The sequence below is a fragment of the Hemicordylus capensis genome, chromosome 5, assembly GCF_027244095.1.
Source record: "Hemicordylus capensis ecotype Gifberg chromosome 5, rHemCap1.1.pri, whole genome shotgun sequence".
Lineage (NCBI taxonomy): Eukaryota > Metazoa > Chordata > Lepidosauria > Squamata > Cordylidae > Hemicordylus > Hemicordylus capensis.
In genome coordinates, this window is record NC_069661.1 from 22,642,519 (window position 1) to 22,659,879 (window position 17,361).

General features: G+C 44.7%; 1 protein-coding gene across 11 annotated transcripts in view; it reads right to left on the reverse strand.

Moving 5' to 3' along the window:
• The window catches only part of FAM13A (family with sequence similarity 13 member A), a 223,556-nt gene that overhangs the window by 44,143 nt on the left and 162,052 nt on the right, over window positions 1-17,361 (reverse strand). For all 11 annotated transcript variants that reach the window (XM_053256680.1, XM_053256681.1, XM_053256678.1 and 8 more), the window contains 5 exons: window positions 14,724-14,771; window positions 10,362-10,544; window positions 6,308-6,494; window positions 3,616-3,692; window positions 2,884-2,926 (listed from right to left, as the gene is read on the reverse strand). In XM_053256680.1, the coding sequence (XP_053112655.1) occupies window positions 2,884-2,926; window positions 3,616-3,692; window positions 6,308-6,494; window positions 10,362-10,544; window positions 14,724-14,771 (538 nt within the window). The remainder of the gene's footprint in view (window positions 1-2,883; window positions 2,927-3,615; window positions 3,693-6,307; window positions 6,495-10,361; window positions 10,545-14,723; window positions 14,772-17,361) is intronic.

Below are 17,361 nucleotides of genomic sequence, written 5' to 3' on the forward strand. Positions count from 1 at the left end.
AAGTTTTTACTGAAATGCAATGGGAACCAGCCCTAGCAGCTGTTCTGTTTATCTGTCTGAAATCACAGAGGAGTCTCTGGAAATGATTTCCCAGTAGTCAGAAGACAGAGCTCAGCACTCTGTAGGATTTTGTCCCTTCCCAGGGACTGCGGAAGCAGAATAGATTATGCAAATATTTACAGAATAAATGATGGAAAGATAATCCATGCACATTCTCATAATTTATACAGGCCATAGAATTCGAGTTGTGCTGGCACAGAATAGGCATCAAATACACCCAGCCCTGCTTATTTTTCTCTCTACACTATGAGATTGTGAGTTTCTTCTGTGGAGATGCAGAATTCTACATGAAAAAGGAAAAAATCCTCAAGTAGCACCACCTCTGTTTATACAAAGGCACCAGAGTCCCTTTGCTTTCTAAGGAACAATATGGCAAAGACCATAAGAAAGAACCAATTAAAAAAAAAAAGAGGAAGGAAAACAGAACTGACAAGGAACAAAGAGTTCTCGTTCTAAATGTAAGGTTGGCCTCTTTTAATCCCTAAACCCCAAAGTAAAGGAACAAATTTTCAATTCGCCGAAGAAAACATTAAGGGAAGTGGGGGCATCCACCAAGATTAAGGGAAACATATAGAAAAAGAACAGAGATTTCATAAAATCAAAACCAGGAACACAAATTACTCTCATGTCACAATGAGCTAATGAATCACATGGCCCTTCTGATTACATTCGTTATGAAACTCAGCAACAAGCTAGGATGCAAACTAGGGCTGTGCATGGGCCAAATTACTGACCCTTTATCCCAGCCATGATCACTTTGTACTAATGATGCAGAGGGTGGTCAAGATCACATTCAGTCGATAATAGTTATCAGCTTGAGGTATCAGAATGGGAGGTGTTGTGGGGCTTCTGAAGAGTCGGCTTCTGCGAAGAAAGCAGCTGCCTTTGGGCAGCCACAGCGGTCCCATTTCTAGGGATGTGCACGAAACTCGATTTGGAATCCAAATTGCGCCACATCCCTTTAAAATGGGGGGATTCCAGGGGCAGCTGGGGGAGAGCGCAGCCAGTGCACATTGATACTTGCGGAGTGCCGCGTTTAAGGAAATGGCGGTGAGTGCCAGAGGAGCAGGTATGATCCTGCTCTCCTTCATGTTACAGGGGATGTGGAATCCCCATTTTAAAGGGATGTGATGCGATTCAAATTCCGAATCACATTTCATGCACATCCCTACCCATTTTAAAAAAAAAGCCTTTCCCACTGCTCTACTGCTCTGGAATGCACCAGGGCAGAAAGCAACTTCACGACACTGCATCATTTCCCTGGTGCATTACTGCTTCAAAAAAAGTCAGAAGCTGGCCCTTTGCTTAAGATATGCTCCATTCCCACTCTCAAGTCCCATTCAATACCATAATGATCTTATTATTCTTGGCAAGCAAGGATGGAAGAGCTTGAAGCTGATCTTTAAGTTACCTTTAGATCACCTGTATTCAGAGAAGCAACCACTTATCTCATCTCAAGAGGCTTCCTTCTGCACTATTGCTATTTATTAATAATCATTTCCATAGCATCCCAGTTACAAACACATTTACTTGGAAGTCAGTTCCACAGATTTAAGTAGCACCTTCAGGTGTGCCTTTTCAAGTGTTACTTTCCAGTGTGCTTTACGACTACAGCTTTTAAATTTCCTTGTTTCATGGAGCTTCACAACAATCCTGTGAGATAAGCTACTATTATTCTCATCTCACAGATAGCCAGCTGATTTTTTAGAATCTAATGATTTTGTTATTTATCCATCCTGATCTTCATTCAGAGAACTCAGAGTCATCTTCTCAACAGCCGTGTGGTAAGGCTCAGAGACTATGACCTGGGGCCAAGACCCCTGTGAGTTTCATGCCTGAAAGGGGAAGTGAACCCCGATCTCCCTGCTCCAAATCGTACACACTATTCTCTGCACCACACTGGCTGTGACTTTTCCAAAATGCCACCAAAAATCATGTAAGGAGTCAAGGGGCTGAGTCCAGGAACTTTTGCAGCAGGGCCCCGAGTCACTGGATTGGCACCACCACCAAGACAATGGCCAAGACGAGTACTGCAGCTCATCAGCCCAGCCGAATCAGGTGATCTGGGGAGCCAACAGGGGCCTGGCTGGCCTTATATAACCACTACTCCACAGGCAGACAACTCCACTACTCTGAGTAACTAAGAATAACCACATAGATGTCTGCATCTTGCCTCCTTTCCCTCCCCCTCAGCTGCCGTCTTTTGGAACCTGATCTGACTACTGACCTGCCTGTGGCTCCTTTGGTGAACAAGGGTTCACTGCTCTGAGTCTTGATTTTGGCCTGACCCAGATTATGTACTTTCCTCTGGCCCTTCTAATTGCCTGCTTATAGGACTGACCCTACAAGGCCTTGACAGGTCTGAACCCAGGTCCCAGTGCAACCATCAAGCCATACTAAACCACACTGGTTCTCAAGGATTCATTTCCAGTCACGATCACAGGCTCCTTCTTTATTTTTATTCATTTTATTCAGTTCTATCCCCACTTTCCACTAAAAATCTTCAAGGTGGCTCATCACAAAACAAATCCATATAAGCAGCAGCAGCAACAACAAAATCAAAGCACTAGTTTGAAATCTTACAAGAACCTTTTAAAATAAAGCAGTAGAAACATGTCCTCTATCAAATGTTCCAAAGAATAAAATTGTTTTACTTTGGTGTCTAAAAGAGAATAAAGTTGGTGCCACAGAAAAGTCTCTAGGGAGGAAGTCTCAAAAACAGAATAATACAATCTTTTAATGATATGAAACGTCTGCTTCATATTGTTCTGTTTCTGTTTTTTTGGCCAAGGACTGAACTAATAATAATAAAAAGAAACGAACCTGAGAGTGCCTTAACAAATCACCGTCATTTTCATTGTCTTTGCTGCAAAGGAGAAGAAACAGTTCAGATCAAATGCCACAATGGAAGGAAGCAACATACTCAGAAGCATTATGCAATGGCAGCTATTGTTAGAGCTACATTTTTGAAAAGAAATGACTGAAAGCAATGGCCGACATGCTGAGGCTATTCTCACAATGGAGGGAAACCGGGCGAAGGGAGCGCAGCCCGGCTTCCCTCCATCATGAGAACCACCGGGCCCTCCCCCTAAATGAGGTTAGATACCCCTCCTCCTAAACCAGGTTAACGGAGCAAGTGCTCCATTAACCTCGTTAGTTTGATCGTGTGTCAGCCGCGGCTGCTTGCTTGGCGGGGGAGAGGCATCCTGAAGAGCTCAAGAACAAGGCTCTCAAGTGGAACATATAGCAATAGCAGCAATAGCACTTACATTTATATACCGCTCTATAGCCGGAGCTCTCTAAGCGGTTTACAATGATTTAGCATATTGCCCCCAACATTCTGGGTACTCATTTTACTGACCTCGGAAGGATGGAAGGCTGAGTCAACCTTGAGCCCCTGGTCAGGATTGAACATATGCAGGCAAAGGCTATCGAGAGCCAGAAAGCCTAATGCTAATAAAGAGGGCTTGAAGTCGGCAATCTAATTTCAAAAGTGTGAGCATATTCTTCAGTAACACTGAAAGCAAGGGCCAGAATGATTTCCAAGCAAGTCACCTGTTCTCAGGAAACACTTCCATGTCATCAGGTCCTGTTCTGTCCACAGGTCTCAAGGAAGCGAAACTTTCCATGGTCTGCAAAACATGGAATATTAAGACTATCATGGTTTTTATATTAAGACTATCATGTTTTTTTAAAAAACTGGTACCTGAAGCCACAAGCACATAATCTGCATTTATCTATCACAGAATAATGATTGTAGCACAGAGAGAAGGATAGGGATTTGGGGTGAAGGTGGCATTCCACAACGCATGTCTGGGAGCAGGTTCTTTCATAGACAGAGATCTGTGAGGTGAGAGTTAGTGGGAAAGCAAAAATTAAGTTAAACTAGCTGTCCCGGTTGCAGAGCATCTGCACTTCTAGTTCTCCCTCATCCTCGGCCCCTTGTTCTCAACCCTCCCCCCACTTTCCCTCTTTCAATGTTTTTTTTCTCTCTGGCTGGCTGCCGCCTTCTCTCCCCCGTTCCCGTCACCAATTTCTCTCCCCACTCATTGGCCTTATCTTCCCCGTCGCCACTGCTTTCTTCTCCCCCTCCCAGCAGCTCACTCATGAACGCTTGTGAGAGCTGCCACACATGGGATTAGCAACGGGTACGTCTAAGAGAATTATATATAGATATATATCTCTAGCATAGAGTCACAACCCTAATTGGTACTGCTCCCTTCCCAGCAGCCTCTTCACCACAGGTCTCACCACAATACCTTCTTCCTTACCCTCTTGGAGAACCAGTTTCAGGCAGGAGTCTTTCCCAGCCTTTCCTGGAGATGCCAAGGCTTGAACCTGGGACTTTCTGTGTGTCAAGCAGATAACTCTACCACTGAACTATAGTCCCATCTGGCAAGAGCCTGAGCCTCTCCTTTGAACTGCCCAAGAGCCACATCTGACGTGTTCACGAGCTGCAAGGCCTCTCAGGGTCCTGTGTGGCAACCCTATAACAACATATGCTCTTGGCCAATATTCAGAATTACAGGAGATTTTAGAAATCTATGGGGGTATGATTTGGTTAAAAGTGGGGAAAGGCGAATCGGGCAGGGGACTTGTGGATGGCATGAAGGACCCCCTGACCTTTCCGCCATAATTTGATCACTGCTTGCTGCCTTTTGCTCATTAGCCCAAAGCCTCTTCTTTCCAAGGCATGAGAGAGACACAATCTGAATATATGTATATCTCATGCTAAGAATTAAGAAAGGCTTCAAGATCTAAAGAGTGCCATTGTGGGACAACCTGTACAAATCTAACCACGTAAGTGATGGGAACTTTGCCATTAACTTTGCTTTGCTAATGCCCAAACTGCGCTAGATTAATAATCCAAGCATTCATAATTCATAATTCTGTGAGACTTTGCGGACTGTGCTGCATTGCCGGTCAGCCTATTGACCTACAGATGCAAATGTCTGTTCCTATAGTTGATGTCCCTGTCTGCAGGAGGACGCACTGGCGAGGTGTCGGCAAGGTTCACACCTTGTTGCTATGGGCAGCCACCTGCTGCTGTGAAGGCCAAAGAGGGATTTCTAGCAAGCTGTGGTGAAGACGTGACAAGCTGGGGAGAGCTTAACCTGGATTTGGAATCGACTGAGAACCAGTAGTTCATTCCATGCCTTTCTTAGGCCACTCCTAAAAGGGTCCCCAGAGATTATGCTACTACTGAATTCTCCCCAGAAGCCTGCTTTCCCTTTCTCGGTCTTTGCACCACAGCCCCATAGGAAGCTGCCATAGAGCCTCTTCCCATGAGCAGTGAGAAGGGCTCCAGAGCAGGCTGCGGGGAAAGCGGGCTAGACTTACCTTCCCCGCAGACGACTGCTCCTCCTGTGCTGGGTGCGCTCCCCTCACGCCCAGACGATTCCCCACGCACCCAGGCAGTGGAGAAGGCCACTGTGTCGTGCTGGCCTCCGGAAATACCATGATGCACTGCGTGAGTGCATGGTGCATCATGGGGATTCCTCCCTCCCCTACCCAGGCTCTCCACAGTCTGGCAGCCGCAATTAAAAAATGGGGTGAAGGGAGTGCTTGCTCCCTTAACCTCGTTTTATAAGGTGGCTAGTTAGGCGAGTTTGCCGCCGTGGTGATGCCGGAATCGGCTCGATCCTGGCGGTTCACACACGCGTGCAAAACCAGTCTGGGCTGCCTTAGCCCAGTTTTGCACGCAGGTGTGAATAGCCTTTTATACTGACTCAGACCATTGGTCCACGTAGCTAAGTACTGTCCATTGTTCCATCTTAGGATGGAACAATGGGCAAATGGGCAGGCAGCTGACTATCCCACCAGAGCAGTGCTCCAACGGCTCTCGTTGCCCACCAAGAGGCAGTGGCTACTTGCCACAGGCAAGTTGTGTGGCTGCTCTTATGGGTTTGCTAAGGTAGGGGTGGGCAACCTTTGGCACTCCAGCGGTTGCTGGCCAACAATGCCCATCATCCCCCATAATCAATACACTGTGGCTGGAGGTGATGGGAGTTGCAATTCAACCACAGCTGGAGTGCCAACGGTTGTCTACCCCTGCACTAAGGCCACAGTGAGGAGGAGGCCTAGTGGTGATGTCTTTGTGTCATTTGCCACAACCAAAGACAAGATGTTTACCATGAGCAGCTCGGCTGGGCATACAGCAAGCAGACAAGGCAGTGAGCAGCACAGCACACCTCCCCTTGAGTCTCAGCAGAATGCCTCTAGAAGTGACATCCACCAATTTGCTTACCAGAGGGCTGTCCTGGTTGTCATTCAGCTCCGAAAGTTTGGTGCTGGATTTCTGCCGCTTTGGCTTACTTCTTTCTCCAATATACTCAGAGCTGTTCTCCTGCAATTTTTCAGATTCTTGAGCGGTCAGCATACACTCTTCAATGCTGCTGAAGCCAGAAGGAATATTCTCTTTATTGATGCCCTCCCTATGTAGAAAGAAGTTGCATCATTACAGATTATTTTAGGGACTTCATGAAGGCCAACCAAGGAGTTTTTCTAGTGCAGTTGGGGGGAAACTGGGGCTTTTTACATGCTTTGCCATGTTCCATTGCTGTACTAGGGCAATTCCAAGAGTAATGGAATCAGACATGTAAGCAAATTTTCAAGTTAATACTATATATATCCACTGGCAGAAGAACATTATTTTTACAAAACCCTTAAATATTATAGATCATGTCTGAAATGTGCAAAGTACATCAGTGACAGAATCAGAAACAATGCCCAAAAATTCTGATTCCGTTACTTATGTATTTTACACATTTCATTTGCTACCTATAATATTTAATGGTTGTGTAAAAATATGGCCTTGTTTCTAAGGAAATGTTTTCGTGCCAGTGAGTATGTACAATATCAATGAACATTTGCTTATGGCTACTGTCACTGAAAAAGTGCTAACATGCCTGATTCTGTTACCAGCAGTTGGATTTAGTGGGCAATTTCAAGGGTATTTACTTCTAGGGTAGTGTAAAGCCAAATGGCAAACCCCTCAGGAAAAAGTTGACTTTTTCTGGAAGTAAGTCATGCAAAAAATTAAATGGGCATACAAGTTTGTCATAAAATTAGCAACAGAAATTAATTCAGTTACAAAAAACACAATGCATCTTGAAATATCAACCCCTTTAAGGGTCTAATATTTAGGAACAGATCACCTGGATTGGGATGGAAAAAGAAACCTGAATATTTAGAAGAACTCCAATTGAAAAATATGCATTAGTTTCTCTTCAAACAAGTGTATTCTCAATAGCCAGATTTGTATTAATTTTCTTGTTCCCCACACAGCAGAAATAAAGGATTTGCTTTATTGGAATTTCCCTCACAGACTTGTTTCTAATTTGTATGGATTATTTCCTGAAAATATAATCTATTATGTAATCAAATGCCATACAGACATGGGTCCAATTCAACTACAATATTAATTAAAATCTTAGCCACAAATCCTCTTAGTTATTAATTGCTTAAGGAATGACACAAAACACCACCCAACAAGGCTAGTAAACTGCGGGTCAATGCTTAGGTTACATCTGTGACTTACTTCATGGGACAAAGAGTTTTGGGCATATTTGCAATTAAAAGCGTATTAGTCTGCACCATATTGGAAAGCAAAACTGGAACAGAGGCACGCCAGCAGCTGTTTCTGCAAACTCTCCATATATATGCTCATGGGGTTAGAATGATCATGACGTTTCAGTCCCTTGCTAACTGGGTAATAAAGCACCTGTTAAAGTTACAGTGGTGGCTCTCATATATTTAGCACGGGTGGAGCGGGGAGTGGGAAAGCAACTCTGGGAAGCCTAACCTACTTCACAGGGTTGTGGTGAAGAGAAATGTAAGTATGTAGTACACCATTCTGGGCTCCTTGGAGGAAGAGCGGGATATAAAATGTAAAAAATAAACTTTCCCTATTCAATTCAACATAGCATCTCTTCAGTGGCTATTGCTGGTGTTTCTTAGATTATGAGCCCCTTCCGAAAGGGGAACCGTTTTCTCATTCCTTTTGATATGTAAATTGCTTTGTGAACTTTTGGTTGAAAAGTGAGATATAAATATTGTCTGATATCCAGGCTGAGTTACACCTGAGTAGTCCCACTGAAATTAAACAGTCCTTTAAAAGTAGCTCCCGAGTAATACTACAAGGCTCTGCACATGAGCAGGGAGAATGGGCTTGACCTGCTCTCCCCGCAGATGAGCAGGGAGCTTGCCCTGGGCGTCCAGACTGGTTACAATTACCAGCTCTGTCACGGAGCCGGTGGGGTGGCAGGCATCGGGGGCTTCCTGGCCCCGGAAGCCTCAGCATGCCCCACACAAGCGCATGGAGCATTCTGGGGAGCCCCCCCAACGCTGGGAGGCTTGTTGTAGCTTCCCAGTCGGGGGACTGCTTGTGAGTTGCCACAGCAGGGAGCTGTGCCGACACATAATCTGGAAAACGGGTTTAGTGGAGTGTGTGCTCTGCTAAACTCCTTTTGGAGGGGTGGCATGTAAGGTGGCTTGCTGCTGAGAGCCGTACGGCTTCTGCTGCAGTACACGACCCGCCGAAACCGGGCTGGGCTCCCTTAGCCTGGTTTCAGCGGATCGTGAGAACAGCATCTATGAGTAAAACAGCCTGGATGTTAGTCAATAATAATCATAATTTAATTTTTTTTGGAAAAATAAAATATTTATAATGTCTACTTCATTATCAGAATTCCTTTTTTCTCTGTGCTCCCTCAAATTTAAGGCATAACTACTACCAAAAGAATGAGGACTGAAATGTTGAAAAATACAGCTCTATTATAAGGAAATGAAAAATCCTCCAAAGCAAGATTCCATGCATACAAATTCCAGCAGCCTTTCTAATGCCTTGCTGTGATCCAGTAGTGGCCAGTGTGGACGCCACTTGGCGGGGTGCCACTTGGGGAGTAGAGGTAATCACCTACTAATTTATGCTTAAAAGGTGCCTCTCGCTCCTGCCCAGTGGGGCCCACACTGGCCACTACTGCTGTGGTCCCATTTTACAGGTTGCATACTCGATCTGTGCTCAAACTTGGAAGAGATCATAAAGCTGAAGAATAAGCTTCTCAAAAATCCTGGCTTTTTACCGCTCACCACAATGGATTTATAGCCATGCTATAAATGGGCCAATTTGCAGATGCCACTCAACAATGGCTTCTGGTGGGCTTACAGTCCATTGGTTATGTGGGGTTCCCGGGGCAAAAGGCAGGACTTGAGAAAAAGCAATAGAGACACAGAAAAGACAGGTTTGCAATTCAATGGGAAGGTTGCACAAGAGAGACAAAAAACTTCTCATCTGCAATGCTGCATGCTGCCACACACATACACTAGCCCACCTCTGACCTACTTACCTGAGATACCTCACTGCATGGCTAGTAACACAAGAAACACCATCTGAGACATTTCTGGGATTGGGAATCCCCCTGACCTATTCTTCTAAAGGGCAGGGGGATTCCCTATCTTCCTAAAGGACAATGTAAACATTTGGAGGAAGAGGATTCCCAGCAGGAGGCACATCAAAGGTTGTATATCCTTGCGCAGGCAGAGGGTGGTTGTGCTAGCATTATACAAGGCTGTGTCAAGTTCCTGACGCAGCAGAGTTATCTAGCACACACATCATCCTTGTACTCACACAACACATTTGCACAAGCGCTTCATTAGTCTGGATGTCGGCTGGCATGTTGTTATCTTCCTGATGTAACTATTTGTATTGCTAATATTTGTAGATAGCAACCTGGCCTCAGAAAGGCAATCAATATCCCCCCACCCCCACCGCAATAAATTGTGAAACATTTGCCCAGAAGCACATGAATATTCTTGTTCTCCTCCTTTCAGATAAAAAACCTGAGATTTATCTTAAACTTTGCTAGATTCTGTGTAGCTGCCTGTAGAATTTGGAAGAGATGCACTGACCAATCAACATATTAATATGTTAACGTGTTAATTCTCTGGTTCTGTCAATAGCTTGTCAATAATACCATTGAACAGGTTGCTGATATATTGTTCTTTCTTGATTAACTGTTTATAGGAGTAGACTTTTTTTAGGTGATGGTTTTACTAGTTGAATAATGGATAGATACTGTAGATATTTAGCCCATGTTGTTTTATTGTATTTCCATTATATGTTTATAACTACTTTTGCTCTGGTCACTGACTGTAATAAAATGGCTGACTGATTTATTGACTTGAATATTCTTAGCTGCCCTGGAGAATGAATGTTTTCCTACAGAAATGATCTGGAAATTGTTAAATCAGATTTCGGGGTGGTGGGGTTGGGGGAGAAGAGAGAGAAGTCACCAACGTACATCTCTCTGTTCCTTCGGGCTTCATCTTGTTCTTTGTGATGCCGCCTCCTTTGCCGAGCAGAGATGTTAGAGGAGGTTGATGACGACGTTCCAGATTCAGAGTCTTCAGAACTTTGACCACTGGAGCCATGAATGTCAAACAGATGTTGCTCAACAGCTGACCGGATGGTCTTTTCTAAGTATCTGTCAAGCAAATAAATAACCAAATAGATAAATAAAATACATACAACAGTCGATCTCACATTTGCGCCAAACAACAAACACCTCTATGAACAGAAAGTTACTTAAAACGAAATACTGCCATTGCTTCACAGGTTTGAAGGTGCACCTTGCAGCTAGGGATGTGCGAACTGGTTTGAATCCGAACCAGTTCGACATTGAACAGGTCTGGTTCGAGGGCTCGGTGTCGAGCCAGCCTCGAACTGAACCTGCCCCAATGTGGCTTGATATCAAGCCAAACAAGCAGTTTGCCCCTGCTAACTGGGCAAAGAGGCACCTTTTACCATGGTGATTCTCTTTATTTAGCAGGGGGAGAGTAACTGGCCCTATCCACCCCCAGCACAGTACTTCCAGTGACTGTTGCTGGTGTCTATCTTGTTTTTAGTTTTTAGAATGTGAGCCCTTTGGGGACAGGGAGCCATTTTATTTGTTTGTTATCTCTCTTTGTAAACCGCCCTGAGCCATTTTTGGAAGGGCGGTATAGAAATCGAATTATTATTATTATTAACAACACCCCTGGACGATTCGGGGGTTGTGTTATTATTTTTTAAATGAACTCACTGCCTCCGAAGGTGTTGCTTCGGAAGGAGGGTGGGTGTCTCCAGAGGTTTCCCCTTCCCCACCAACCTCCCCATGTATCATAACAGCCTGGTTCGGGCGGTTTTTGGCCCGTTCCAGACCTCTGTGTAGTTGTGGCAGCCATTTTGGAGGCTGCACAATGGACACCTGTGTGACCGGGACTTCAAAATGGCCACTGCAACTACACAGAGGCCCGGAATGGGCCGAAAGCCATCCGAACTGGGCCATTATGATACCGGGGGAGGCAGAATCTCTGGAGACACTCCCTGCATGGCAGCACCCCTAGAGGTGGTGAGTTTGTTTAAAAATATATATTTTTAACCCCCGAACCAGCTTGAACTCAAACCAAACCCAGGGGTGTTTGAGGGTGCGCAAAAGCAAACATGTCCGGTGTGGTTCAAATCCAGTTTGGACTTGAACCAAATTGGGCAAACTGGTTTTGTGCCCACCCCTACTTGCAGCACCTTTGTTTGAACTAAGCATGTCTGGGTGTGGTGAGTGGCTGGAAAGCAGATATCTTGGGATACCAATGGATGCTGCCCTGAACTCCTTTGAGGAAAGGCAGGATATAACTATAATAAATAAAGCACTCTGATCCAGTTCTGGGCTCCCAATCTGCACTGGGACCACAGTGTGGGGAAAGTGTGGGGTTCTTAAGGTTTCCTTCTTTCCACAGTCCCAGTCAGGATGGATATTTGTCTTGGGAGGAAAGCTCCAACTGGTGCCAATAAAGTTTGGGGATGGGGTCATAGCTCAGCTGTAGAGCATCCGCTTTACATCCAGAAGGTCCCAGGTTTGTTCCCTGGCAGCATCTCCAGATAGGGCTGGGAAAGACTCCTGCCTGAAACCTTGGAGAGCCATTGCTATGCAGTGTAGACAATACTGAGCTAGATGGACCAATGGCCTGACTCGGTATAAGGCAGTTTCCTATATTCTCAGGGGTAGGAAGTGGCCAAGGGGCCATTTGATACGAATCATGAACATGGCAGGCACAAAGCCATCCCCCATGCTGTGCTCCCAATCTTGGATCACCCTCCCCTGCCCCGCAAGCTGCTATTTACAGATAAGAAAACCAACATGCCAGACCCAAATCAAGCAATGAGTTGAGCCAGATCTTATCTACGGGCAGAGTGGGCAGCGCTCACCTTAAATTTCTCAGTCAGCCATGTTGCCTCTGCCTCCACTTTGTGCCCCTACTGCCTCCCTTTGCTGCTCTTGCCCGCAGCTGCTTTAAGAGTTGTGAGGTGGGCGACGGTAGCACCAACCTCAAAGAACAATTACAAAGCCCCAGATATTTTAAAATATTAATAAGGCAGGAGCCAATAAGCATGCTCGCTTTTGTTTTTGCAAAGTGGGCGGTCCTAGGCCCACCCTATAAACTAAACAGAGAGGGACTTTGTGTTTGTTTGGAGGGGAGGCATGCAACCTCTGCTTTCTCTTCCTTGTTCTTTGATCTGATCTGCACGCAAAGCATTATGGCTCATTCCCAAAATGACATGCCATAAAACATTGGAAAGAACAGCGAACTGTGAGACTGGACTAATTAGATTAGAAACTGGCATAAGAAGCCAGAAAGTTATTTTATGGTGTATGCATTGATTCTGAGTCCAAACTGCTTTTCAAACAATTGCAGAAGTGACTTTCCATGTGCGTGTGGTGTAGAGAAGGAATTGGAAGGAAAATAATTTTAAAAATTCATTTGCTATGCAGAGAGCTAATCAGGTTTTTCTCTGGATTGTGGCCAGTATCTGTAACATTAATATGTCCACTGGGGGTTATGCTTCACCGGGCAAGGATTATGGAAGTGATCTCTATTAAAAAATCTGTTGCTTGCTAGGATGGACACCCAGGCTTAAGTGATGTGCACTCAATGCAAGCAGGGAATGGCAGTCAGCTGTTCAGCAGGCATGGAATGGGGAGAAGGTGTCCCCATGCATCTTTGCTTCCCATAGTGTCCTCTAAGTTACAGGAGATGGTTCAAAGCTGCAGCAAGCATTATCGAAAAACCTGCGATTTTTCTATCATTTATGTATGCATTTTTTAAATAGGCTGGCAGAGTCGCCCTTGTGACTTCAGAATGCATTTGTTCTCCACTTTTGTAGCTGGTCTCTGCTTGACCTGTGGCATATGTAGATTTATTTGCTTTCACATGTATAGCCTGTGCTTCCTCCAAGAAGTCCAGAGTGGTACACATGGTTACATTTTTCCTCCCAACAGCCCTATGATGAAGGTTATGCTTAGAAATAAGTGACTGTCCCAGAATCACCCAGTGAGTTTCATGGCTGAATGAGAATTTGAACTTGGATTTCCCTAGTCTAGCATACTAACCACTGTACCACTCTGGCTCAGAGTTCTTTCTTCTTGTTGTTGTTTATTAGTAGTATTCATTGTTGAAATAATCAGGCAGGTAAAGCTGCCCTGATGACTTGGTGCCCTGGAAAAGAGCTGGTCTTGTGGTAGCAAGCATGACTTGTCCCCTTAAGCTAAGCAGGATCCACCCTGGTTGCATACGAAAGGGAGACTAGAAGGGTGAGCGTAGTAAGATATTCCCCTTAGGGGATGGAGCCGCTCTGGGAAGAGGATCTAGGCTCCAAGTTCCTTCCCTGGCATCTCCAAGATAGGGCTGAGAGAGATTCCTGCCTGCAACCTTGGAGAAGCTGCTGCCAGTCTGTGTAGACAATACTGAGCGAGATGGACCTATGGTCTGACTCAGTATATGGCAGCTTCCTATGTTCCTATGACTTCAGAATGCATTCACTCTCCACAGAAGCAGCCTTTTGTAGCTGGTCTGTGCTTTACTAGTGGCTTGTATAGCACACGCTCTCTCTCTGTTTGCGAGCGCTTGTGTTTTGATCCTGCCATGTTAGATACAAATCTATACACTATTGTAGTCCTGTTAAGCACTATAAAGCAAGTGATGTTTTTCATATTTCTCTGTATCTCTGCTGATGAGCAACTAGGATGTGTGTGTGTGTGTGTGTTTGTATTTTGATCCCACTTGTTAGATACAAATCCACACTTTGCCAGTTATTGCTAAGGCAGCCCACCTAGTCCTGGCTCCTCCTCCACAGCTGCCCACAATTGGCTCCACCTCTTACTACCTGTGGCTCCATCCATCAGCTGTTCTCCCTAGCGCCCCCCCCCCCGAACCACAAGCCACTATTGCAATGCGTGTATTGTCTACATTGGCTGCTATAGATCAGAAGAAATGCCTTTTGGATCAGACCCAGAGTCAGTCCTCCATTCTTTGCAAGAATCTCGGTAACCAGAAGGCATTTAGCTTTCAAGGGGCTCTCAAACTTGGGTCTTCAAGTGTTGTTGGCCAAAGGCTGTTGTGGATGGGGATGGTGGGAAATGTAGTCTAACAACATCTGGGGACCAAAGGTTGGGCATTTCTGACTAGGCAATCCATCATTTATCTACATTGCTGCAGCCTTACTCTGATCTGGGTCAATCATTAGCGATTTTTATCAAGGTTATTGTCCCTACAAGTTGAACAAATTAGACTGAGTTTAAAAACAAAAACAAAACAAAGAAATAAAAAGAAATAAAATAGTCACTTACTCTCCAGTAGCTGGGATGCTGTTGTTGTTGACTTGGGACACATGAGCACTGCACAAAAAGAAAAGCTAAGATTTAGATCTGAGCGTCAAAGCACTTTAAGTCAACTGTGAACATATTCTCAGTATTTCTTTTGAATGGTGCATGATCCACTGAATGAACAAAAAGGTCTGATGAGCAAATGAGAAGCAAAAAGTAGCCTTTAAAAAAGTAGGGAATTGCCTTCTAAAAATAATGCACTTAGACACTATACTTAGAGCTGGCTCGCATGTACAGATCACATTGCCAAATTTCTGTACACCCTGATAACTATCAGATAAATGAGTGAAGCGACTCATTTGAAAAGCAACACATTTGAGGAGTTGTGATGGCTTTGTAGGGCTTTATTTGCGATGGCCCCTTCATACATGCAAGTCACCCAATGGTATTTCATGAATCTAGTGATGAACATGCATGGCTGAGCCAGCCCTTGGATTGTGAATGTATGAAATGGCCTTACAGCAATTCAGATCATGGATTCATCTTGCTCAGTACAGTACTGTGTATCCTGGCTGGAGGCCACCTTCCAGGGTCTTGGCTGGAGGTCTTTCTCTTCGCCTGTTACTGATGTTTTAATTGGAAATACCAGGGAGTGAGCCAGAGACATTTTGCATGCAAAGCATGCACTGTACCACTGAGCTATGGTCCCTCCCACTTAGTGGTGGCCCGAGACTACTGTGTGCCTGAGAAGGGGTGCCAAATGCTACCCCTGTAGTGCATACCCTCCCCACTTCCATTTTTTAAAGCTGGGGTGGGTGAGCATCTTGCCACCTCACTGGTACCCCGAAAATCTGCTGCTTGAGGTGACCACCTCACCTCGCCTCACAGAAGGGCTGCCTCTGCTCCCCAGTGGAGCCCTTTAGAGTTCCCCCTATCTATTTCTGGTGAATTTGCTGTGACCCACCCTAAGCCCATAGGATAAAGCAGGTTATAACAAAACACAGATGCACAAATTTCTACTCCCTTTCACAGTTTTTACACCTAGTTTTAAAATGCACCTTTCAATGAAATCAGCACACTAAGAAATGGATGGGCTTTTTAAGAGAACATGCAACTAAATTAATATAGCTAAATACATTTTACACGACAGGTAAAATTGTGCTGCATGTTCCTAGTACAGCTGTGTCCGTTTCTTGAGTTAGACGACCTCAAAACAGTGGTACATCTACTGGCAACCTCCAGACTGGATTACTGCAATGTGCTCTATGTGGGGCTGCCCTTGTAAGTAGTCTGGAAACTACAGTTGGTCCAGAATGCGGCAGTCAGGCTGGTCTCTGGGTCATCCAGGAGAGACCATATTACTCCAGTATTGAAGGAGTTACACTGGCTGCCAACATGTTTCCGGGCAAAATACAAGGTGTTGGTCATAACCTATAAAGCCCTAAACAGCTTGGTCCCTGGGTTTTTAAGAGAACGTCTTCTTCGTTATGAACCCCACCGCCCATTGAGATCATCAGAAGAGGTCCGTCTGCATTTGCCACCAGCTCGTCTGGTGGCTACTCAGGGATGGGCCTTCTCTGTTGCTGCCCCGAGGCTTTGGAATGCGCTCCCTAGTGAAATAAGAGCCTCCCTATCTCTGGCATCTTTTTAAAAGTCTCTAAAAACACATTTCTTCACCCAGACTTTTAACTGATATTGTTTTGATTGTTTTAATGTTTTTAGAATATTGTTTTAAATTTTTAAATTGTGTTTCAAATTTCTTGCTTTTAAATTTTTTTTTAAATTAATGTTTTACTTTTAATCTTGTTGTAAACCGCCCAGAGAAGTAAGTTTTGGGCGGTGTAAAAATATGATAGATAGATAGATAGATAGATAGATAGATAGATAGTACATTTCCCTGTGAACCTCGTGAAGTATCTGTACATGCAAAAGGAGAAATGGTGTAGAAATGCATGCCCACCACATATTTACAGACACATACCACCACTTTATGCCTTCCAGAGTTTTAAAGGTAAAGTGTGCCGTCAAGTCGATTTCGACTCCTGGCGTCCACAGAGCCCTGTGGTTTTTTTGGTAGAATACAGGAGGGATTTAGCATTGCCTCCTCCCGTGCAGTATGAGATTATGCCTTTCAGCATCTTCCTATATCGCTGCTGCCTGATATAGTACCAGCGGGGGATTTGAACCAGTAACCTTCTGCTTGTTCATCAAGCATTATAGTGTGATTAATGCACCTCTTGTGTAAAGCATCAATTGGCTTTGTTAATCAAAACAGGTGTGAGAATGTCCATGTCCAGAAGCAGTGTACCCCATATACCTGATGGACTGAAAACAGGGCAGAGTTGTTACTTCCATGCCTGATTTGTGAACTTCCAAGAGGCACCTGGCTGGCTGCTGTGAGCGGAGGAGGGTGGACAAGATAGACCAGGGCTACTCAACTTTGGCCCTCCAGCTGTTTTTGGACTACAACTCCCATAATCCCCAGCCACAGTAGTCAATAGTTAGGGATTATGGAAATTTATTTATTTATTTATTTATTAAATTTATAAAGCACCCTATCCAAAGGCTCTGGGCGGTTTGTAGGCAAACATCTGCAGCAGGGCTGACGTTGAGTAGCCAGATAGACTCTCAGTTTGATTCAGAAAGGCAGTTCCTATATTCC